This window comes from Triturus cristatus, chromosome 3_1 (assembly GCF_964204655.1).
Source record: "Triturus cristatus chromosome 3_1, aTriCri1.1, whole genome shotgun sequence".
Classification (NCBI taxonomy): domain Eukaryota; kingdom Metazoa; phylum Chordata; class Amphibia; order Caudata; family Salamandridae; genus Triturus; species Triturus cristatus.
The window spans coordinates 1,171,826,250-1,171,851,708 of record NC_140583.1 but is presented as its reverse complement, the minus strand read 5'-3'; the positions used below and the strand labels follow the sequence as shown (position 1 = coordinate 1,171,851,708).

Genomic DNA, 25,459 nt, shown 5'->3' with positions numbered 1-25,459 from the left:
CGACTGTTCTATGCGTCCAAGGGCTTCTTCATAGACTGTAAAGTTCGTGTCTATGTTTGAGCCAACATTTGAATGCGAAAATGAGTAAATGGTTGTAGGCAGGGCTTTAAGTGGGATGAAAATACTGGGGGGTGTCTCGAAGGGTCGTGGCCAATGTAATGAAGGGCATAGCTTAAAAACACATAAGCTAAAAATCCGTGCTTAGCATAGTGTGCCGCCCGACTTGTATTTTGCTGTTTCTGTCACTGCATCCAGATATATGATACAACAAGTAACATCATACCTACAACAAGTCAGTACTATTGGTTTTGTCAATGGTTGTTAGTTGCATAAGATAAATGAGAAGCAACTATGGCTTGTATATAATATTGAAAGCTTCCACTTAAAGCCTGGTGACACCACGACAATGTTGCTGCTCCTGAGTTTCAAAAAGAGAAGGGAAATGAAATCCAGAGAGAAAATGACTCTTAAAAGAATTTCCCTTCCTCTACAACGCTCACAAGGCATGACGTCATGCCATAACTTCACAACTAGTGAGAGGTGAGCAGTGTGAGCACACGCACAACGATGTGCAGTCCGGAAACAAACAGACCGCCTGTGCCGGGGCACAAAACAGAGCCCAATAGAGACCCGTTTCGAGCCCAACTTTAAAAACTGCCAGTGCTCAGACCCGGTGAGACCCGGCCCACTTAAAGCACTCCCATATCTCTCATTGAGCCTACAATTATTTCTTACAATCTGTGTGTCTGTAGCTTCATGTGAGAGGAGTTTTTCAAAGCTAAAGTTTATAAATAACTATTTGCGATCTACCATGGGACAGTCAAGGCTTTCTGATCTTGCAATATTATCAATTGAAAGTGATTTCGCGAAAGATGTTGATTTTTATGAAGTAATTAACAAGTTTGCAGCTTTAAAGGCCAGGAAAAGAAAGTTCTGATTAGTCGCGATTTAATGTGACATTGTAATTTGTACTGTTGCATACTATTCTGGCAGTTGCTGATTGTGCAAACCCAATACAGAACGGTTACAACCTTATCTCCTGTAACAGTAAAATTTAAAGTTTAATGTTGAAAAAGTAACATATTTTCTATGTAGTTCTTAGTTCTTAACTTATTACAGTATTTTACCTCCGACCTTGTTGAATTCAATTTTTCTTCTATGGCCTTTGTAAATATAGGACCTACATTTACAAACGTTACTAAGGATTTTGTATGGTCCCGTTATTTGCCAACTGTGTCCACTGGCGGACTCGGAGCGGAGGAGGTCCATGCGGTAAGTCGTGAGGGGGTGACACCATGAGTTACCCGCACCGGGTGACACCAACCCTAGTGACGCCACTGCTCTCAAAGGCCTTCTTTCGGCCATTTCGGTCTTCCTTCGGCTGCCTGACCAGCCTTCTCTTTTCAAGTCCCCTATTGTAAATCGCTTCCTTAAGGGCATTACTTACTTGTTTCCTCCTACTCCTTTAGTGATGCCACAGTAGGACTTGAACCTGGTTCTTACTTATTTGATGTGTGCTCCTTTCGAGCCGCTACATAACTGTCCTCTCAGACTTTTAACCCCCAAAACTGCCTTTTTGGTTGCCATCACCTCTGTTCGCAGGGTGAGTGAGCTACAGGCCCTTTCTTCTAAGCCTCCTTTCCTGGCTTTCATCCGGACAAGGTTGTCCTCCGCACTAGGCCTTCTTTTCTTCCCAAAGTGATTACCTCTTTCCATATAGGACAGACCATCACTTTGCCCACCTTCTTTCCGCCTCCGCATCCTTCTAAAAAAGAAGACAGGCTCCACCGTCTGGATCCAAAACGTGCGCTTTCCTTCTATCTAAGTCGCACAAAACTATTCGGGCTGGATGACAAGCTCTTTGTAGGTTATGTGGTCGCCAAGAAAGGTTGGGCTGTGCAAAAGTGAACCATCTCCTGATGGGTCGTTCTTTGCATCAAAATCTGCTACTCCTTAGCGAAAAAGGAACCTCCAATCGGGTTGCGTGCCCATTCAACCAGGGCGACGGCAGCCACTACTGCTTTGTGATGTGGAGTCTCCCTTTTTGACATCTGCCAGGCAGCTATGTGGGCTTCACTGCACACGTTTACAAAACACTATTGCCTGGACAGCCAAGTTGTCGTACTTTAATATTCGGGACCGCGTAGGGGACAGGGCCCTACCCCTGTCTATCTTGGTATTAGCGAACCGCAAATGGTAAATGCGGCATGTACGAGTGCTTTATATATCGTTCTAGCTATGAATGCACTGTGTACACGTTATTCTGCTTCACTACGCGGGTTCCATTTTGGAAGCAGTGGCCATCTTGTCATTGCCCTCACATAGGCTATGATGGAGTTAATACGGGCCTCACAGTACATGGGCTTTCCCTCTGACTTCTCTGTGACCTGGGCAGCTGGCTCTGCTGCCCCGGGTCAAACCGGTCTCACGAGCTCCCCTTCCTCCGTCCACCTGTGATTAGCATCAGGGTTTGACCCGTCATAAAATCCTTTCATTCTACACAATCCCCCGGCTAATCTCTTCCACACCTGCTTGTTCCTGCTTTATGACTTGTTTCCCAAAACAGGAGATGCTCATGTTTATTGGGGGGGGGGGGTCTATTTACTTCAAACGTGGGATCTGAACCTTACTGTGTAAATCATTGTGGGCTGGCCGAACTGGAATGTGGGATGGTCATCATGACTCTGCTTTTTCGTTTGTAATGTATGCCTTTATATGACCATATCGTAAACCAAGGAATGTGTGCCTGGAGCATGATATTTTGTACTTAAGGAGAAGTCCGTTCCTATGATTTTCAGCAGTCTCCTGAGAACATACACGCTGTTGTACTTCTAGGATACCTGTCATTGGTCTGCAGCCAATAAACGATTCTTTGACTTCACCCAGAAGACTCTGTGTTTCTGTAGGTCCGGAACAGGGTGAACCCAGAAGTCATAGGGTGTGTGCCCCTGCACCGCTGGGTCTAAATTACCCAGTACTTCAAAGTCCGGAAGGCAGCTTCTTCGGCTGTTCAGTTATCCAGGACTTTCTGGTGTGAATTTGGTTCGCAGACCCACCTCCGGGGTTAGTATTGCTAGGGTATCTATTCTAAGGTGAGGAAATCATAACTAACTGTCTCTTTCAGATGAACAAGTTACTTACCTTCCGTAACGATACATCTGTAAGAAACATAGGTTAGTTATGGATTCCTCACCGCCACACCCATCCTCCCCGTTCTGCAAACTGATTTCTAGGGTAAGGGCCTCCTCTTTCAGGGACCTAGTTTTTGTGCACCAGTGGTCAGTGTCTTGCATGGCTCTGCGCTTCTGGCGTGGAATGTCTCGTAAAGAACTGATGTCAGCGCACAAGGGTGGCGTCTAAGTAGATACCGCAACGTCATTCCGGCGACCACGACGCCAAAGACGAATGCTGAGTCGACCGACGCCAACTATCGTCACGCAGAGGTACTGCTGAGGAAAAAAAAACCCTGATCCAGTCTGACGCCTGTGGGTAATTCTAAGGCGAGGAATCCATAACTCCGTGGGCTTGTTCGTATACTCAATTGGTATATTTAGTTAGCTTGTAAGTCCCTTGTAAAGTGGTATGCCATATACCAAGGACCTGTAAATTAAATGCTGCTAGTGGGCCTGCATATATATATAGAAAGGGAGTATCACGGAAAAAATACGTACAATTATTCATAGAGAGAGCACATTTAATTACCCTTTCAAAATTATTAAATAATAATAGCATACATCTGGCATCATTTACAGTATATCACAAGGAAACAGGCGTTTATACAAAGAAAGATACAGACACATATATCACATACCATCAATACAATATATAACAACAAACAATTAACCCAAACAAAAACATTTTTATGAGAGTGTCCCCTTAAGAGGTATCAGGCGGACCACTCGGAGGTAGTCAAACTGAATAATGGGGAACACAAGCAATGTGGGCAAATATAACCCGAACTTTGTTACATGTGTCCCAGCGGCAGTCTGTAAATCACTGAAACTCAAGTGACTCCTCCATTCAATATCTGTCGACGTGACCACGTTTCAGCCACAGTGAACTTCAGGCCTCCTCAGGACAGGGGTTAAATGGCAAATGTATCTTCCAAATTTAGATCCAAAAATAAGCTCACTCGCAATCGATGGGAGCGTTCTAGTAGAGACTTAATTGCACTTCAAAATTTTGCCTACGGCAGTGATCGGAACACCGTTTCACCGACTGAATCGCGCTTCACCACTTTGCCTTCGTCAACGATCAAAGCACCGTTTCACCAACAGATTTAGGTTGAACACGGGCAGTCTTTTGACTCGAATCCTCAAAGGCACGCCAATCCAAACACACGCGGGTTCCGAAGTAACGGCCTGCAGCACTGGTTGTGTCACCCACATAAGTAGCCTTTCAAACCTATCTCAGGCCTGCCATTGAAGGGCCTGGGTGTGCAGTTTACTGCCACTTCGATTTGCCATTTAGAACCCTTGACCAAGCCTTAAACTCCCCCTTATATTACACATATGTTACCCCTAAGGCAGGCCCTAGGTAGCCCAAAGGGCAGGGAGATGTATAAGTGAAAGGTGGGACATGTACTTTCAAGTTTTGCATGTCCTGGTAGTGACGAACAGCTAAATTAATTTTTCACTACTGTGAGATCTACTCTTCTCCTAGCTTAGCATTTGGAATTTCTTAATACACTTTTAAGCTGTAATTCTTGATTAGAAAAGAGTAGCTATATCAAGTTTTATATCTTTGGAATGGTAATAATACCCTCTTTAACAGTAAAGTTGCATTTAACATTACTATTTTAGAAATGCCACTTTTAGAAAGTGGGCATTTCTCTGCTGTTACTGCTCATTGCACCTGCAGCCTGTCTCCAGTACACGTTTGGGTTGGGTGACAGCTACACTTTGTTCATTCCCTCTAGATAGCTACAAACACAGGAAGGGTTTGTGTGACAGAAAACTCATTTGCAGTCATCTGCCTTCTGATAGCTGTTCCTGAGCAGGAAGAGAGGGGGTAGCTGACACACCTGAATAGACAGTGTCCTGTTTCCCACACAAAAGCCTGATTACCTCCTACTGATAGTCTGGAGCCAGGGCTCGAAAGAATGAGCCCATGTGCACTTCAAAGACCCTTCTTCGATGTCACCCCCACTTGAAAGGCATAACTGGGTATAAGTACCGGGACTCTGACCCTCCCAAGACAATACACTACTGGATCTGTGAAGAACTCTACCAAGAGTATAGACTGCTGTGCTACAAGGATTGCCACTCTGTTTAACTGCTGGTCTGGAAGAACTGCTTTGCTGTGCTGCCTTACTGAGGGCAAGGGCTGGTCCCATCTCACTTGACCCTAGAGTGACTCCAAGGGATTGCTGGCTTGCCCCCTGTTCTGAAGTCTCAGGGCCATAAAAGACTTCCTTCAACCCTGCAACAGCACCTGGACTCTGCCATCTGTGAGTCAAGCCCTGCCATGTGGTGACAACCCAGTTCTGGACCATTGAAACTGAGCTTCTGCTGTGCAGAACCATCAGAATTGACGCAGAGACAACTTTGCGCAGATCTGAACAGACGCATTGCTCTTCGACGCCGAGCAGGAGCTAATCAACTACCTCGCTTTAACGGACTGCACGGCTCAATGACTATGGACAGCACAGCTCGACGATGACGCAGCACCTGCATTATAAAGGGGTTTATCAATGAAGCCTTCATTGCCTTGCAGATCGGAACTGTTGCACTACTTTCTGATTTATTCTTTAAAAATTGATAATTCCGGTTCTACTCCTTGGATTTCTGTTATTTTGGTCTTGTTTTACTCATAAAAATATAATAAATGTTTTAACCCTATGTATTGTGTAGTGTTTCATTGTGCTACTGTGTGTGCGTTGCACAAATACTTTGCACATTGCCCCTTTAGATAAGCTTGACTGCTCTATGTCAAGCTACCAGAGGGTGAGCACAGGTTATCTTTTAGTGTGTATTTGAGCTTACCCTCACTAGAGTGGTGGTTCCTGCTTGAACAGGGTGCACATCTCTACCAACCAGAAATTTTAGTTCTAACATTGGTGATCGCAGTTAGAATAGGACTTGTGTTTGCGCGATACCTAAAGTAGCTCATTGTTCACTACAACTCCATATTAAGATGCCTCCGATTTTTTTCAGTTCTCCCTGATTGGCCGTTTGATTTTTTTCCGCTAAATTATGTCTCACTCTGAAGAAGCAGCACCTTCTTCCCCTCCAGGAATTGATTTTGAGCTGACCAGGTTAGAGGTCTACACTGTGCCTCAGCTGAGAGATTTCCGCAAGGATTTTCCAGTTTCTACAAGAGCCTCCACCAGGATGGTGGAGCTGCAGATAGCCTTGAGAGCCTGGGCAGAGACCCATGTTGCCAAGCTTCCAGAGGGTCAGCACAGGTTATCTTTTAGTGTATATCTAGCGTACCCTGACTAAAGTGGTGGTTCCTGCTTGGACAGGTGCATACCTCTGCCAACCAGAAACCCCAGTTCTAAGATTGATGTAGAGTGTAAAAATGTAATAATTTAACATAGTAATTGAGATGTTTCTGGTTTCATTTTACAGTTCTCTTTATCTTAGGATACATAAGTTCTACTTACAGTGCAGATAGACTCCTCCCCCGCACTGAAAGCGACTTCATAAGTTACTTAAAACCTGCATTTCTGCCTTTAGTTTCTCACATTTGACTTCCCAATCCAGCTTCATTTGGGCATATATCGAAATTGATTGCTATACCATTGAAATATTGTGTTTTGTCAAAGCTTATTTTTTTCCCTCAAACAACAATAACATGGAATCTACTTTGTATGTTGGTTCACTGTCATGCTTTTTACAAACTCACACTAGGCACTAATTGACTTACTATGTTTATTTAGGGTTTCTGCCTTAAAATATTCTTTAGTTTTTTCAAACTTGTAAATATTCATTACTAGCATATCATTATTGTAGGTACTCTTTTTATGTATTGTCCTCACAATACATTACCGCCTATCTTGTTTTTTCAGATCTTCCACCACCCCCTGAACCTCCTCCAGGTGACGGGACTGGGTCTTCACATATCAGTGGGAGGATGCTGGACTGCTGTGCCACATCTCTTGAAAGGTACACTGGCACTGTGCCTTCAGTAGAGAGGCGGATGACCCACGAGCACAGCCAGCAGACAGTGACAGGTGTACACAATCAACACAGAAAAGGTAAGTTGTCATCTAAGGGTGGATAGGATGAACCCAATGTAATGGATACATAGATTTGTGAAAGACGCAGAGCTAAAAACCCAGCTAGCACAAAAGCCTGTTATAGAATCATTTGCTCTAAGCATGTGTTTATGTAAGTGCCATTTCTTCTTCCATCTGATGATTTTATAAGAGTTAGAACGTGCCAGAAGAGATATATATTCTTTACACTGGACACCTCTTAAAAACATTATTATCTCACGTTTTCAAACTAACCCCAAAGGGTATTTATTATTTTTATTCTCGAATCCATGTTAGATTATAGGCACACTGCATGCAATTCTGTTCTTTACCATTGCATATTTCAGTACTGAGGTGATCTGTAGTTAAGGTTATACCGAAGGCGGATGTATGACGTTACAACGCACACTTTTACAACGCATGCACTTACAACGCATTTTTTACAACGCATAATCCATTACAACGCATGACATTACAACGCATGACACTAAAACGCATTTTTAAAAAATACCTTTACAACGCATTTCCATTACAACACATACTACCTTTACAACGCATACCATTACAACGCATAATATTAAATTACATTTAAGGTAAGTATTAGATAGTATAGGGGTAAAAGTTACTTTTCTAACTCCAGGGGGTGCAACAGTAAGGTAAGTGTTGGATAGTATAGGGGTAAAAATTACTATTCTAACTCCAGGGGGTGCAACAGTGGGGTAAGTGTTGGATAGTATAGGGGTAAAAATTACTATTCTAACTCCAGGGGGTGCAACAGTAGGGTAAGTGTTGGATAGTATAGGGGTAAAAATTACTATTCTAACTCCAGGTGGTGCAACAGTAGGGTAAGTGTTGGATAGTATAGGGGTAAAAATTACTATTCTAACTCCAGGGGGTGCAACAGTAGGGTAAGTGTTGGATAGTATAGGGGTAAAAATTACTATTCTAACTCCAGGGGGTGCAACAGTAGGGTAAGTGTTGGATAGTATAGGGGTAAAAATTACTATTCTAACTCCAGGGGGTGCAACAGTAGGGTAAGTGTTGGATAGTATAGGGGTAAAAATTACTATTCTAACTCCAGGGCGTGCATCAGTAGGGTAAGTGTTGGATAGTATAGGGGTAAAAATTACTATTCTAACTCCAGGGGGTGCAACAGTAGGGTAAGTGTTGGATAGTATAGGGGTAAAAATTACTATTCTAACTCCAGGGGGTGCAACAGTAGGGTAAGTGTTGGATAGTATAGGGGTAAAAATTACTATTCTAACTCCAGGGGGTGCATCAGTAGGGTAAGTGTTGGATAGTATAGGGGTAAAAATTACTATTCTAACTCCAGGGGGTGCATCAGTAGGGTAAGTGTTGGATAGTATAGGGGTAAAAATTACTATTCTAACTCCAGGGGGTGCAACAGTAGGGTAAGTGTTGGATAGTGTAGTGTAATATTATGCGTTGTAATGGTATGCGTTGTAATGGTAGTATGCGTTGTAATGGAATGCGTTGTAAAGGTAGTTTTTAAAAATGCGTTGTAGTGTCATGCGTTGTAATGTCATGCGTTGGAATGGATTATGCGTTGTAAAAAATGCGTTGTAAAGGTAGTGCGTTGTAAAAGTTGCGTTGTAAAGGTTGTTCCCCACCGAAGGCAGACAGGCTTTGTCATTCTTGTAGGGTGTGCACTTTAATATTAAATGTCCTTATTTCGTTGTTATACGAATCATACTTAAGTATACAAAGCAGAAACTTTAAGACATTATAAAGCTCCAAGATTGGCCACGATCTTGAGGACCAGGAAAATTACTTATCTGAAATTGCACTGGTGTATCTTGAAAAATGCATGCTGGATTTCATGGCTGAGCCTATATCGGAGACGGATGTGGTGGGGACGATAGAGGCACTCTGCGGTTCCTCAGCACCCGGGCTGGACGGATTTACCGGAGACTTTTACAAGGCCTACAAAGATATCCTTGCACCCCAGCGGATCGAAGTTTACGCAGAGGCGCTGGAGAGGCAAGTACTCTTCCCCCCCCCCCCCCATCACGCTTCGGGAGGCAGTTATCATTCTCCTTTCCAAACCTGGCAAGGACCCCTCACTATGTAGTTCATATAGACCCCTTTCGTTATTGAATTTAGATTACAAAATATTGGCTAAGATTATAGCTAGCATACTCTCTCAATTAATGGAATTTATTATATCTCCTGCACAGTCTGGATTTGTCCCACACCGTTCCACTTCACTCAATCTTCGGACCCTCTTCACTGTCATTCACAGAAAATGATCCAAAAGTGCCTGCTGCGGCTGTCTTGTTAGACGCCGAGAAGGCATTTGATTCTGTAGAATGGCCCTTTTTTCTCTCTGTGATGTGCTGCATGGGGATGCCCATGGGGTTCGTGACCAACACCGCTCTGTTGTATACCAACCCAACGGCTAGACTCCGTATCAATGGCACGCTCTTGCATCCATTTTCCTTAACGCGCGGCACACGACAGGGATGTCCTCTCTCCCCCCTTTTATTTATACTAGCCATGGACCCGCTGATTAGACATTTCCAAGAGAGACACCTCCACCGGGGTCTACAATTTAGAGCAGGGCCTTTATTAGTCTCACTCTATGCAGACGACACCATTCTCTATGTGCGCCACCCACAGGACCACCTCGAAACAATCATAAGGGAAATACTTCGGTTTGGCCGCTTTTCAGGGCTAGGCATCAACTGGCACAAATCTGTAATTTTCCCATTAACAGAGAGCACGACTCCTTGGGATTGTGGATTTCCTCTGGAATGGTGCCGTGACTCTGTCAAATACCTTGGCATTCACGTGCACCTAGACGCTGCTAGTATAATCAGCTTAAATTATGAACAGGCGATACACAGGTTGGAGGCACAGGTGGAACGTTGGCTGCGCTTTCCTTTGTCGATAGCAGGCCGGGTTACTATACTTAAAGTGATAGTTCTCCCGAAATTTTTGTATGTATTTAATAACATCCCCATCCCTCTCACTAAGACTTTTTTTGTTACAGTTGCGCACACATCTGATAGACTGGTATGGGGTGGGAAGAGGCCTCGTGTCCGTTGGCAGGTTCTTACTCTTCCGAGTGACAGAGGGGGCTACGGGGTACCTGATCCTTATTTATGTTACTTGGTGGGTCAATGTAGCTTTGCATTTGCGTGGTATCACCCAGATGCTCGTATTCAATTTCTGCAACCGGAGGCTGATTTTGTACTTCCTCGGACGTTATCCTCGGTGTTACCGAAGGGCATCCCCAGAGACCCGTGCGAGATACAAACTGTCTCCACCACTAGCTGGCCGTGGGACAGGTTACAGAGACTTCTAGGACTTAACACAATGTATTCTCCGGCTTTACCACTTCCAAATCCTCTATGGCTCCCCATCACAGACGAAACACTGGTACAGATCACATTAACCAAATTCAACATCACAAAGATAGGGGATCTATATCCTGAAGATCATATCTTCTCAGTTGCAGAAGAGGCCCGATTCCAGACAGATCTTTCATGGATACCTTTGTGCTGCAACGCGTCCGTTCAGCATTGAGAGCAGCGCTACCCACTTATTCGATTTCACCTGTACCTATGGCCCCTTTGACATTGATTATTGAGAGCGACAATGGCGCCCACCTCATTTCCAAAATGTATAGATCATGTTCTAGTCTGCGACCGGTGACTGATGTTAAAATACGCACTGCATGGGAACAAGACCTAGGTCGTCCCATTACAGACGATCAATGGGAAAAATGTTGCAAGGAAACCAGGGAAGTCTCCCTAAACAGCAGACACAAACGTATTCACTTCATATTTCTCCGCCGCTTATATCACACGCCTGCCATGGCACACAAAATTGATACCTCCAGACCCCATCACTGCTTGAAATGTTCCGCTCCGCACGTGGAATTTTCCCACCTTACATGGACATGCCCCAAACTACAGACATATTGGGAACAAATACATGACACATTAGGAGACATGATAGGGCTGACATTTATTCCCACACCGGAAATTGCACTCCTGGGCTATACAGTTAATTTCCCCAAAAAGGTCAGGAGATTTGCAGCTCTAGGGCTATTACTGGCTAAACGGGAAATAGCGCTACTATGGGGCCAACGTACTGTACCTACCCTTCAGAGATGGTTACGTAGCTTGTCCTATTTTAATGTCAACTGTGATCTATATTCTTCCCTAATGCCAAGTTTGTCGTGCCCAAAGGACATATGGGGCCCATACAAGGCATACATTGAACGTGAGAGCCAGAAATCTGCCTCTCAAGTTGAATGTGGAATAGTGCCAGAGGGGGTGGGAGGAGTATGCTGCTATCTCACTGTCTGTGATGTTTCAAAACTTTCCTTTATGTGCACTGATGGAGAACCCCATATAAGTGTAGGGTATGTTTAATGTCTTTTTTCCTTTTTTTGCTTTCCTTTTTCCTTTTGTTTTCGACGAGGTCTGGGTATGGATGGTCCTTGTGGTTCGGAGAGAGGGAACGGGAGGACTAGTGGGTCTGACATGTTCCACATTTGCTATTATGAACGCTTAGTGACTGAGCTGCATTATATGAGACTCTATGTATGTGACGATTGCTGTGTGATTTGATACTTGAAAATGTACCACTCTGAATTATCTGTGTTTAAGAGATGTATAAGAAAATGTAAAACTTTAAAAATATATATATATGTATCCCGTCCTCCTCATCACAAGTGCCATAGGATATAATACGCTTGTAATAAAGCAAACAGGATATCCATCACATTTATGATGGAGTATCCCATTGGCTAAACTTAAAAAAAAAAAAAAGTCTACATAGCAGAAAGAGGTTAAGATGCAACATGGGTTTCCTTAATTCTGTCATCCATTGTTCAGTAGTAAATCCCTCCTATAGGGAAAACAAATAACAGTATTTATATCACCTTCTCATTAATTAAAATCTGCCAAATAATGAGTATTGTGACTGTGTTTTGTGTTAGTTGGTCATGCACCTACTAAGTAAGAACTAGACAGAAGCGCTATATCATTGCACATAACTCATTGAAGAGTCAACAGAGAGCCTTATTTTTCAGTCACCATAATCATGAACTGAATGCAAACCAGTGCCTCGTGGGAAAAGGTTTGGTTTATTTGTTCATCCCGTCACCAAAACACTAGCTGGTTTAATTCATGAAACACAGGGCCATATTAAAAAAATAGATTCATTCAGAGTAAGTATTCATGGGCCACGTAGCGGGAGCTGCTAGATGCATGGCTAAACTTGTGACTAGAGAAATAGAGCATGCTGTCATAAGTCATATAATTAATAGCACATTTATATGATGTTGTTTTGTCATTTGTATCATGACTTGGTGCAGCATGTCTACCTGTGGATACACACACATTTCCCTTGGAAGCATTCAGTGGTCAGTATCCTGTCAGCCAGTCTACTTGTTTACCAGTCTTCCAAGAGTAGGTGTGATGCATATCTTTCAAGGTTTCACCTTTCAAATATTGTTTTTCCATTAAAGTCTTCCAATTTGTTAGTAAAAGACGATAATGCATATTTTTGGGTGACTTCATGTGGGAATATAAAGATAAAATGATAATATCAAGCAACAAACTCGAAAGTAAATAATTGTCCTTTCGTGACAGAAGGTACTCTCGTCCACCTGGCACATTGGTGGTGACAACTGGAAAGCAGAAAAGTAACATATGTGTTCGAAATTTGGGGAGGGTGTTGGACTTCGCCCTTTTTGCAGGGTCATCCCTGAACTTTTTGCCTTCCTCCTAGCATTTCTTCTGACATGGTGTTGGTGGTTTTAGGTCTCTGGGCACTTTAACACTGCTGTTCAGTATAAAGTGCGTGTGGGTAAACATGGTAAGATTGGTCTACACCTGTTTGGCATATTTAATTTACCTGTCAGTCCCTTGTAAAGTGGTATCTCATAAACCCGGGGCTGGTAAATTAAATGCTACTGGTAGGCTTGCAGCCACCCACCAAAGTAGCCTTTCAAACCTATCCCAGGACTCTGCCATTGCAGGGCCTTTGCGTGCAGTGTTACTGCCACTGTGACGTGGCATCCAAAGTGTGTGCCATGTCTGTGACACCCCTTTTTACTGCATGTCAGTCACCCCTAAAGTAGGCCTTAGCTAGCCCCATGGGCAGGGTGTATTGTAGGTAAAAGGTAGGACATGTACCTTAAGTGTGGGACATGTCCTGGTAGTGACAAACCGCCATTTTGGGTTTCTCACTCCTGAGGCTGCCTTCTCATAGGATTGCATTAGGGATTCCCTGATAAGTGTTTCAGTGGTAATTCCTGATATGAGAGGAGCAGCGTGGTCAAGTTTGGTATGGTTGGAATAATAATAATAAATGCTGTCCAATGGTGTGCTCAGATTTATTATCACTATTTTAGAAATGCCACTTTTAGAAGGGGGCACTTCTGTGTGCTATGTGTCTGCCTGCCGGATGTGGATTGCATGTCTGGCTTTGGAGTGGCAGGGGCTGATGAGGTGTATGTGGCTTCAGGAGGGGCATGGTGAGTCAGCGCTAGGTTGAATAGGATATCTGAATTTGGAGTAGTGGGTGGAGTAGTCCCCTGACCCTGAATAGGTATGTGCCTGCCTATGTGAATGCTGGCTCCACCCCCCTGTGGTGTGTCTGATGACAGAGGCCCCACCTGACAAAGGGGAAGAGGAGCCCTGTAAACAAAGTGCACCACACTCCCAAGAACCAGTTAGGACTGTTTACCCCCCAAGCTCTGTGCCAGGGCAGACAAAGGAATTTGGAATCTAAATATTGGGGCTGTGACCCCATGTTAGTGTTGTGCTTTTCCTTGTACTAGGGGATGTGCAGCTGCTGGGCCCCAGGACGAACCGCCACGAGGGACTGCCTCCCTGCTGGAGGGCCTTGTGTGCTGGCCTGCCTGGGCCCAGTTGTGCCCCCTGACCTTTGGGGACTTCGGCGCCTCGTGAGCACTATCTTTTTGTTGCCAGCTCAGGAGGAGCGCTGGTGCCTGGCAGTGTGCTGCTGCGAGGACTGCTGGGGGAATCTCAGCGTGGGGAACCCCAGTGCTGCTGTGTGGCCAAGCAGAAGCCCACCCCGCATTTGTGCCATTTATTTAGCGGGAGCCCACCCCTCGTTTTGCCGATCGGAGTGGGAGCCCACCCCGCTTTCATGCATTTTTAAATAGCGGGTGCCCAGTGCCCACCCCGGACTGCTGCTTATCTGACGGGGGCCTACCACACATTGGAGTTTTTTTATTGGCGGGAGCCTACCCCGCATTGCCTATGAGGTGGGTGCCTACCCCGCTTTGCTGAGATCCAAGGGAGATCACCGCCGCGGCCTGACCTGGAAGCCAGGCCGCAGTGCCTGGCTGGGGGCATGGCCGGCTGGGGAAGAGGAAGTCCCGCCACGCCAAAGAGGGCCGTCTGGAGCTAAAGTCCCGTGTCCCAGGAGAAGGACCGGGTGAAGTAAAGAGAAGTGAGAGGTATCCGAGCCTCGCAGGCTTCATTTGCTGCATGACCCACCTTCCCCCGCCTGGCAGAAGGGGAGGCAGGCCGCCGCAACCGCAGCAGGGAGAGAAGCTGCACTGAAGGAGGCAGAAAGCATCCAGAGAAGCCCCGGTGAGTGGGGCTTTCACCTGCGCATTGTTGGTGCCGATCGAGGGCACCAGGGAGGAGTCCCAGAGGGGGGCTCCCAAGCGACATGGTGGTGCCAGTGCCATTTGTCCTTTGGGGGCAATTTGGAGATAGGAGTCCCAGAGTGGACAGTGCTTTATTGCTGATCTCAGCTGCACTGCAAGAGCGCGGGCAGCTGCAACATTTGGGGGCCATTTCTTTTGTTAAGGAAGGGGTGAGTTGCACCCCGCGCCCCAGCACATTGGCGCACTGTGTTTTCGCTGCTGAGGCAGCCAGGGGGCCATTCGAGAGGCCTCATTTCAAGCCCTGACTTTGCGGGACTTAGGGCATTTTGAGCCCCTGTGAAAGGCAAGTTGGCCTGGGGGTCATTCTCTTGATGGTGATAGGGCGCAAGGCCCTAAGGTGCTGTGTGCACTTTTCCAGTGTTACTGTGGTGCCCTGTCTATGCTTATGATGCCTATTGCGTAATGTGTTTATGCCTAGGAAGTTTATGCACAATGTGCTTTATGCCTAATTGTGATGCAGACATAATGTGTTTGTTACCCATGCTAATGCTGAGTACAGTATTCTGCCAGTAGTTACTGGTTCTGTTTTACATGTTTTACTAGTACTTTCTAAAGGTTCTGACAGTGGCCCAGTTGGCCCCGTCATGTGTATATAGTCCCCTGTAAATATTGCCTAGTGCCAGTTGGCACAGTGTATATGTGTGACGATGATTCTAATGTGTTTTGGATAATACAAAGGCTACTTTTTTATATAACCTTGTGTGGAGTTTCTTTTATGGTGTGCCTAGTGTGTTGCTGCTCTGTGTGCGTGTTGCACAATTACTTTACACATTGCCTCTGGGATAAGCCTGACTGCTCGTGCCAAGCTACCAAGGGGGTGAGCAGGGGTTATCTTAAGCATGTAACTCCCTTGCCCTGACTAGAGTGGTGATTTCTGCTTGGTTTTGGCACAAGCCCTAGCCAACCAGAAATCCAATTTCTAACAGGGGCTCATTTGCAATCTCTTGACATAGACTGCGTCAAAAGAAAAGTGTAAGAATGTGCCGTTTTTATCCCCCCTGTGATGGCACACAAATGGCTGCCATGCGCCAATGCAGGCACCCTTGCGCCATGGTGCAAGCGTGCCTGCATTTTAGGGGTGCTTGTTTTTGTGCAGGACACCTTCCTGCATAAAAACAATGGATGGAGGTGATTTCCTCTTTTTATGTGTTCAGCAAAATGCAACACAACTAGAAAGAGAAAAAACGAGAACAAATAATGTAATTTCTCCTCGTTGGGCCTTCCCTGCGCCACCCCTGGGGAGGCATAGACTTTTGACGCATTCCCAGGTTTACAAATCCCACAAATATGGCAATGTGGCAAATGCCATCAGTGTTATCGTTACCATAATACCCATGGCATGCCTCCATATCACAGGGTGAGGCAATGCAGCGACTTGCGCTGCGTGTTGTCAATCCATATCTACAAGGCTATGAAAAGCCAGGCAAGGTTGTTTTACATGACCTTGTAGATATGGCCCTGCAGTGTGCGCCACCAGACCTTCGCTGAAAGCTAGCTTTAATCCAGTGTCATGGCGAGCATGGGACCTACATCTGGGCATACCCTTCCCACTAAGGGTGACTATAGCAACACAAAAAGATGATGGACGGAATGGTGAACATTGTCAAACATTCACCCCAAGTCACAGATCTGGGTTAAATCCATCATTTTTTTGCTCACCTTGTCACACCAGTTTGGACCCAACCATATGCAAATCAGTCTTGACCCTGTTCGCCATGTGAACAGTCCCAGATCAATGCATGGCAGATACTCCCTGGACAGGAAAACAAGCATTCTGCGACCGGTTTCAGGGTATCAGGATGCTTGTTGTCGGGTGTAGGGGCGACCTGGCCTGCCAGCTCTGGATGGACAGTTCCCATGGTGAGCAGGTTCAAGACTAATTTTGCATATGGATGGGTCCAAACTGGAATATCGTGGCGAGCAAAAAAACACGATGGATGTTGGCCCATATCTGTGACTGGGGGTTAATGTTTGGCAGTGTTCCACATTTCATCCATCATCTTTGTGTGTTGCAGTTTTTGCCTTAAGTGGGATGGGTATACCCAAACATGGATTCCATGCTTGCTTCACCACTGGTTTCAAGCTAGCCCCATACTGATGAGGGGTGATACACCGAAACCAGTCCCAGGATGCTTGTCTTCCGTTCCAGGGAGGATCTGGACCTAGAAATCGGACTGAACTGTTGCCATGAGGAGCAGGGTCAAGACGGATTTGCATATGACTAGGCCCAAACTGGAATGGCATGGCGAGTAAAACAACGATAGATTTATGCCCAGATCTGTGACTGAGGTGAATGTTTTACAATGTTTAGCATGTCGTCCGTCATCTTTATATGTTGGAATCTTTGCCGTAAATGTTATGGGTATGCCCAAGCGAGGGTCCTGTGCTCGCTGTGCCACCAGATTTAAGCTAGCCTTGCTGATGAGGGGTGATACGCCAAAACTGGTCCCAAGATGGTTGTTTTCCGGTCTTGGGATAACCTAGCCTGGCAGTTCGGGCTGGACTGTTTCATTGAGAGCAGGGTCAAGGCTGATTTGCATATGATTGGGTCCAAACTGGTGTGGCAGTCAAAAAAAACAATGGATTTTGGCCAAGATCTGTGACTGGGGTTGATTGTTTGGCAAAGCTCAGCATTCCATCCATCATCTTTTTGTGTTGCTATTTTCGTTATAAGTGGGATGGTATGGCCAGGAGTTGGTCTCATGCACGTTATGCCACCAAATTTTTGCTGCAAAAACAACTGTTGTTGGAGAGAATGCAGAACAATGTCATACATTCACCCCAGTACAGAGATGTGGGCCTAAATCCATCGTTTTTTTGCTCGCCATTCCAGTTTAAACCAAGCCATATGCAAATTAGTCTTGACCCTGTGCCTCATGGGAACAGTCCAGCCCGAACTGCCAAGCCAGGTCCTCCTGGACTGGAAACAAGCATCCTAGGACCGGTTTCGGGGTTTGACCCCTCTTCAGTCAGGAGAGCTTGATTTCAGTGGCACGGAGAGCACGGGACCCACGTCTGGGCATACCCGTCCCACTCAGGGTGACAAATGCAAAAACAACAGTTGATGGACAGAATGCAGAACAATGTCATACATTCACCCCAGTACAGAGTACAATCCATCGTTTTTTTGCTCACCATGCCATTCCAGTTTGAACCCAGCCATATGCAAATCTTTTACCTAGCCTGCTGATGCCTCGAAACTGGTCCCAAGATACTTGTTTTCCTGTCCAGCGAGGACCTGGCCAGGCAGTTCGGACTGGACTGTTCCCATGAGGGGCAGTGTCAAGACTGGTTTGCATATGTCTGGGTCTAAACTGGATTGGCGTGGCAAGCAAAAAATGATGGATTTAGGCCCAGATCTGGGGATGAATGTTTGACAATGTTCTTCATTCCCTACATCATCTTTTTGTGATGCAATCTTTCTAAAAAGTGACATTTTTAAAAGGGTCATGATAAATTTGTCTTTACCAGTAAAGAGTATTATTCATTCCCATTCAGGTGATATAAAAACACAAGAGATCTACTCCTTCTCAATCAGGAATGACATCCTATAAAGTGTAATAAGGAATTCCCAATATTAACCTATGAAAGGGGTAGGCCTCACAGTATTGAAAAACAAATTTGAGTGTTATTCACTACCAGGACAGGTAAAACTAAAAGGTAAATGTCCTACCTTTTGGTTACACAGCACCCAGCCCCTTGGCCTACCTAGGGACTATCTTAAGAGTGACATATGTAATAAAAGGAGAGTTTAAGGCTTGGCAAGTGGTTTTAAACGCCAAATTGACATGGTAGTGTAAACTGCACACACAGGCTTTGCAGTGGCAGGCCTGAGACATGTTTAAAGGGTTACTTGTGTGGGTATCACAATCTGCTGCAGGTCCACTAGTAGCATTTAATTTAGAGGCCCTTGGCACACGGAGTGCACTGTACTAGGAATATTTACGTAAATTAAATATGCCAATTGCAGATACGTCTATTAAACCATGTTTAGGGAAGAGAACACATGCAATTCAACACTAGTTGGCAGTGGTAAAGTGCTCAGAGTCCTAAGGCCAACAAAAAGAATTCAGCAAAATTGGAGGCAAACCGGCCAAAAGTTTGGGGTAAGATCACCCTAAGACTGACAGGTCTAACAACATAATTATAAGTTCACCAATGACCAATAACCTACTCTGGAAATATCACATTAGCAAGATTAGTGATAAGACAAAGGGTCTGATTTATTTCTTGATGGAACTCCCATCGTCTCCCTGTGGCAGCGTTTACAGGTACTCAATGAAGCTGACTGATTCCCACCCACCATATATAGATGTGGGCTGGCTGATCCTCCATCTGTGTTGACAGAATGCTTTCTTTCATGTAAGTGGCTCACCTCCGTTGACGCGGCAGACTCCTCTGCTGGCTAACATTACTTTGTCACCCTCAGGGTGGCGGGATTGCACAAAGGCTTTTTAAATTTCTCAGTTGTTCTGGTATTGTCCTAGCGGCGGATTCCTGACGGAGGGATTCCATCGCGGGATTCCTTCAAGATTGCACTATTCCTGTGGCTTTTGGATGGATGCTAGCATCACACATCTGATGCATTTTGGCTAATTGTTTTCACCTGCATACTACACTATAAAACACATTCCATTTCAGACCATGATCCTTTGCCATTCCACTGCAGTAGAACATTGTTCTTGAGAACGTTTTCAATGAAGTCAGGTTTATTTTTTGCTTTCTTTGTTTCTTGTTCCTTATTTCTTTTTGCATTTATTTTCTTGTGAGTTATTACATTTATTTAAGTTTATTATTTGATAATGGCAGGTAGGAGAAATCCCCTTTTTACTGAGGAAGAATTGTCAGTCATGGTGGATGAAATTATTAGAGTAGAGCCCCAATTGTTGGAGCACAAGTACAAAATACAACTATAGCTCAGAAAAGGCAAATGTGGGCCAGAATAGTTGGCAGAGTGAATGCTGTAGCAAGCAACCTGCACACAGGATACATTAGGAAAAGGAGGAACGACCTGCAGGGGAGAGTGCATTATCTGGCCTCCAAGCATAACCTGGAGGCCCAAAGGACAAGTGGTGCTTCTCCCAGCACCCCCTTACAACTATTTCCCTGGGAGGAGGTCTTGCAGATCCTACATCCTGAAGGCTTGACAGGAATCCCTGGTGGAGTGGAGACTAGTAAGTTATACTTCTGAATGTGTCACTAAACCTAAATGTCGTTTTTGCTTTTAATTTAGTTTTTGCCAGTGTTTTGTACCTTTTATAAACCTAAATATTTTTTTAAAAACAATTGTAGCATTATTCTTGTTTCTCTCGTTCTACCAATTGTTTGTATGTGTTGTCAATATGTGTGTTTCTTCGTTTTATTTTGTGTTATGTTTGTTTGAATGTATTTAAGATTACAGGTTTTAATCTTCATTAGATTTCACATGAAGTTATAGTACTTGTGTTTTTTCACCTAGTAACATATTTCATATATGTGTTATATATTGTAGATGTTTGTTCATTTTTACTGAATAATTTTGCTAGGTTTGTTTAACTTACAATTTTTCAAGTGTTGTTAATGTTTAATTGAAATGACTATACCTACCAGGATGCCTTTTGTTGCTGTGTTAAAACAATATTGCAAAGCTATGTTGGTCATTTTCTCTTTTCTTTCATATTTTCACATATGTTAAACTATTATGTATTTATCAATCTCTATTTTATGCTATGTTTTGAATTTTTATTGTTTATATTTGTATGCTGTCATGTTCCAAATATTTTATTGAATTTGTGTTATTTGTTTCACAAATCAAAGTTTGTTGATTTACAAATTTTAATGTATGTTATTTTGTAAGCTGAATATACGTTTTTTAAATAAATGTACTTTGCAATCTTTATATGATGACTAATGCTATTTATCCTTCTTAGTTGTTTAATTTTCAGAATTTTACCCTGCTAGGTCTTGGAATGGTTTATTTCACATTTCCCCTCTCTACTGTGTTGTATTGAATGTTTGGCATATTATATGTATGCTTTCTAATTTTTCTTTTCATTTGAAGACATCATTTTACCTGCTTTATTTTAAAGTAGTTTTGTGTGTAACTTAAACCGTTTTTGCAATTTATTATAATACTACTGAAAGGTATAATAATTATATTAATTTCTTTTTTCTTTTAGCTTGCTTCATTTTTTTGCTTCAGACTCATTTGATGTATAATCCAGACTTTAAATATTTATTTTTTGTAATTTAATATAGATCCAACATCCAGAGCACGTGGACAACCATGTGCCCCCGCTACTGATGATAACTCCACTCCAATCCAACCAGCAACAAGCCTTCAGTGAGGAATCCACTCCTGCAAGTCCAGATGATGAAGAGCAGGCTGGTCCATTAGGTGTGCCTGGGCAGACGACTCCAGTGAGTCTCACTCGGCCCACACCTACACCTCCCTCTCCAGCTGTTACCACAAATCAGGCTCTGGATACCTCCATTTCCTGTGTCCAAAGGAACATCAAGACAATCTTGTGCCCCCCAGCCCTGCCTGCTGTTGATCCAACACCACCACCTTAAGTTCAGCTAGGACCCAGTGGGATAGGACACAAGGTAGTTGAGGTAGGGTTTGTGAGAGGGAATCTGTGGGCCAGCAATGTATGGGCACTGGGTTCATTGTCACCCAGGCCACCATTGACCAAGTCTTAGGATCCTTCAGTCAGCCCCAAGACTTGATGGGCCAGGTCCTTACAGAGCTCTAGGAGATAAAGGAGGTGCGGATGACGCACAATGTTCAGATGGAAAATCTCAACTCAAATTTGACTGGGGTGCTGCAAGATTGTTTGACCCATATGTGCAGAGCTTTTCCAACAACACCTTCCCCTTTCTATAGTCTAACAACCTCCGGGCCTACTACATCTGCCTCAGCCGCAGACAGGGAGGCACTGCCACCCACCTCAGTCCCTGCAACTGTGCATCCACCAGTCTACCTCAGGAGGGGACATTCATTCGGACCAGTAGGAGAGGATGGTATGACCACCACCACCACCTCCAACAAGAGACACAGAACCTAATTTCCTCCATTGTGTGACTAGCATTTACTATGTAGACTATTTTCTACACACATTTACCTTTTTACCAGTTATAGTTAGTGCATTGCATTTCAAATAAATTTGGCTCTTCAATTTATACACCATGATTGACTTTTTTTTGGTTTGTTTTTTATCTTGTTTTTTCATATATTGTTTTGTTGAAATAAATCAAAAATTACAAATGTAAAGACTGGTACTGTATTTCTTTTCTCAATTTTTACAATTTTTTGTTTCACACAAATACAGTGGATGTCCCAAACCTCTCATTTGTAAGTTAGTATTATAAACAAACAATAGTAAACATGAGCCAAGGTGACTAAAAACAAAAGATTAAATAGTTAACATTTTGATTAAAACATATTAAAATTATGTTTTTGATAACAAAACAATTTGATTTATGTTAAAAATGAAAATTTTGCATGATGTCTTACTCATTCACAAATGTGCATGTAAGCCAGTCTGTTTACTGAAAAATCAATTCTATAGGCATAATTGTTTTTTTTTTAAACAGACAAGAATGGGAACACATTATTGACAGAGTAACACATACCAAAAAACATTCCTTTTATGTCATTTGTTATGTCCAGATGATAAATCAATAATGAATATAAATAGAAAACTTAGACTTTTCCAGATGGAATATTCCATCACAAATTAAATAGAAATTTGGTCCAACCTATTCCAAGGGCAATATTTTATGATGCACTTGCAATTTGACAGATGGAAATTCCGTCATGTACATGTTAGAGAATCTCATCTGCAAAACTCAAAATCAGGCACATTAAATAAATCATTTCGAAATATTTGAAATGCTTCAAAGTTAGAAAAAAATTACATTGTAATTTGCATTTTGATTTAAAATTTTAAAAATGTATATGAATCAAAGTGTTAAAAAATGTACAGTAATGTTGTACCAATTTTTGACTAAACTGAAAGCCATAATATTTTATTTTCCTAATGGTAAAACAAACTAAAAATAAATTAAGATATTTTAGAGTAAAATGTAAAAATGTTGAAATCTGTGCTAAAGTGGATTACAAATGTATCAAGCCCTGTGTATTTGCCTATGCTGTAGAAGTAATTTAAAAGTAACATAAACAAAATTATATTTTGGATTTCTTGACCAGCATAAGTAAATGCATAAGGCATGGTACACTAATAAGCAATTTAAGTACTGAATTAATTTTATCATTTAAAAAATACTGAAGATAATTAAAGTAAGTGCACAAGACTCCACGACGCCAGCATCCGCAACAAAACCCTGGAATGGAACTGCTCCTTCCTCACCGGCCGAATACAGAGAGTCTGAGTACAACGTTCCACTATGAACCCACAGAGATCAGCTGCTGAGTGTCTCAGGTCTCTTCCCTGAGTCCCACTCTGTTCAACATCTACATGGCCCTGCTCTCAGCCATTATAAGGAAGCACAGACTTCACCAACAAACCCACAGTCGGCTAGAACAACTCCGCGATGAGATGAAGGCTGTCACCACCTCGATGAAGCACAGCTGCCTCAAGCCCCACCCCCTCTGCCTGGGATGGCTCCTGGTTTCCCGCAGCACTTGGAACTCCCCATACCCACAGACCATGCACGAAACCTCAGCATAGTCCTGAACTCCTCACTCACCATGAAATGCCAGATGAATGCCGTCTCATCATCCTGCTTTCACACTTTACGCCTGTTCTGAAAGACCTTCAAGTGGATTTCCACCAAGTCCGGAAAGACGGTCACCCAGGCACTCATCAGCAGCAGACTCGATTACTGCAATCTACTCTATACCAGTATCACCTAGAAACTCCTCAAGAAACTGAAGAACATTCAGAATGCCTCCCCCAGACTCATCCTCTACATCCCCCACCACATCAGCAGCCATTTGAGTGCCTCCACTGGCTCCCAATCTGCAAAAGAATCACCTTTAAGCTCCTCACACACTCCTACAAAGCCCTTCGTGAAGCGGAACCTGCATACCTCAACCACTGCCTTGCATTCCACACAAGCACCAGAGACCTCCGATCTACCCAACTGGCCCTGGCCACCATCCCACGTCTCCACAAGACCCTGGCTAGAGGAAGATCTTCTCCTAACTCGCAGCAAAAGACCTGGAACACCCTGCCTCTCCACCTCAGGCAGTCACCGTCACTGCCTCAATTCAGGAAGAACCTCAAGACCTGGCTCTTTGACTGAACCACAGTGCCTTTCTCAGGAATGTCCCCATTTCAGATATTTGCAAAACGACAAACTTGAGGTCTATCCATACTTTCTCTAGGCATTATTATCTAAATTCAGACTCCAGGGAAGATATTCAAGTACGGCAGGCATCATTGAGAAATCTTTTTTGGTAATTATTGGGATTATCTCTATTTCTTTTCTGCGCGCTGAGGGATGGGTTTGCTATTCAATTGTGTTTATGACTACTGATGAGAATCTCCTGGAAGAGAAGAAAAAGTTACTTGCCTTTAATCCTCATTCTCTTCCTGGGGCATCCTCGTCAAAGTCATAAGCAACCCTTTCTCCTCCCCAGACAATAAATACTACAGCCCTCATTAAATTTTACCCAGTTTCCTATATTGTCCCATAAAAATGACCTGACTTAATTTCCACCTATGGGGCATGATGGGATACTGAGGGTGCTATGAGGTACTTAAAGGCACAATGCAAGTGGCATTAGCTGAATATATTACTTGCAACCTATTGGCTAATTGTGTCCGTCATTTATTTTTCCTTTTAAAGATAGTTTGTGAAATGTTTGCTATTTTCACCTAACTCTATGGTGACTTTATGAAAGTAAATGTTTTCTTTTTTTTTTAAATGAAAATAAAATTTGGACTTAGCCTATTTATAGGCTGCATTTTTTGGGATCAGAAATATTTTTTTAGATTGATGCATGTATACATACATGTATTTTAAAAGTGATCCAGGGTCCCCATGTGTGGGCAAGACTATTCAGTGCTTTTGACTTTGTTGAGGAAGAGAACTTGGACTATAGGTAACCATTTGGGCTATCACATCTGATTTTATCTTTTGTGGCAGATGGTGGCAGTCAAATCATCCTATGGTGCTCTGTCTTGGGCTTAATCTTAGACCTGGGTGTGAAATTCCGCTCACTCGTGTAATTTGTGGAGTTTTTGCCGCTCCGCATAGAGCACAGAGTTCAAAAAAACTCAGTGGAGCAGAGTTTTTTCCTCACTCGTACTCACCAACGTTAAGTTAGTGAGCACGAGTGAGGATAAACTTACTCCAGACCACCTCCTGGCGTGATTTCTAAATACAAGCAGTCGCAGATGGTCGCTACTGCTTGCATTGAGAAACCTTCCGTTCATGTTGAGGAAGCTACAGCTCAAGTAGAACATCTACTTGAGCGGCAGACAGAAGCAACACACTCTTGAGCTGCATGTGGTGCTATCTGTGCTGATATTACAGCACGGGACAAACACCCGGCGCTAAATATCAGGGTGAACGGTGCGGTGTAACGCACCCCCCACTTGCAGAACTCTGCGTAGTGCAGCAGAGAT

General features: G+C 43.6%; 1 protein-coding gene across 1 annotated transcript in view; it reads left to right on the top strand.

Annotated features, from left to right (window-relative positions):
- ROBO3 (roundabout guidance receptor 3) overlaps positions 1 to 25,459 on the top strand; it is a 1,168,980-nt gene that overhangs the window by 1,064,103 nt on the left and 79,418 nt on the right. The window contains exon 27 of the mRNA XM_085646102.1: positions 7,013 to 7,201. Within this exon, the coding sequence (XP_085502228.1) occupies positions 7,013 to 7,201 (189 nt within the window). The remainder of the gene's footprint in view (positions 1 to 7,012; positions 7,202 to 25,459) is intronic.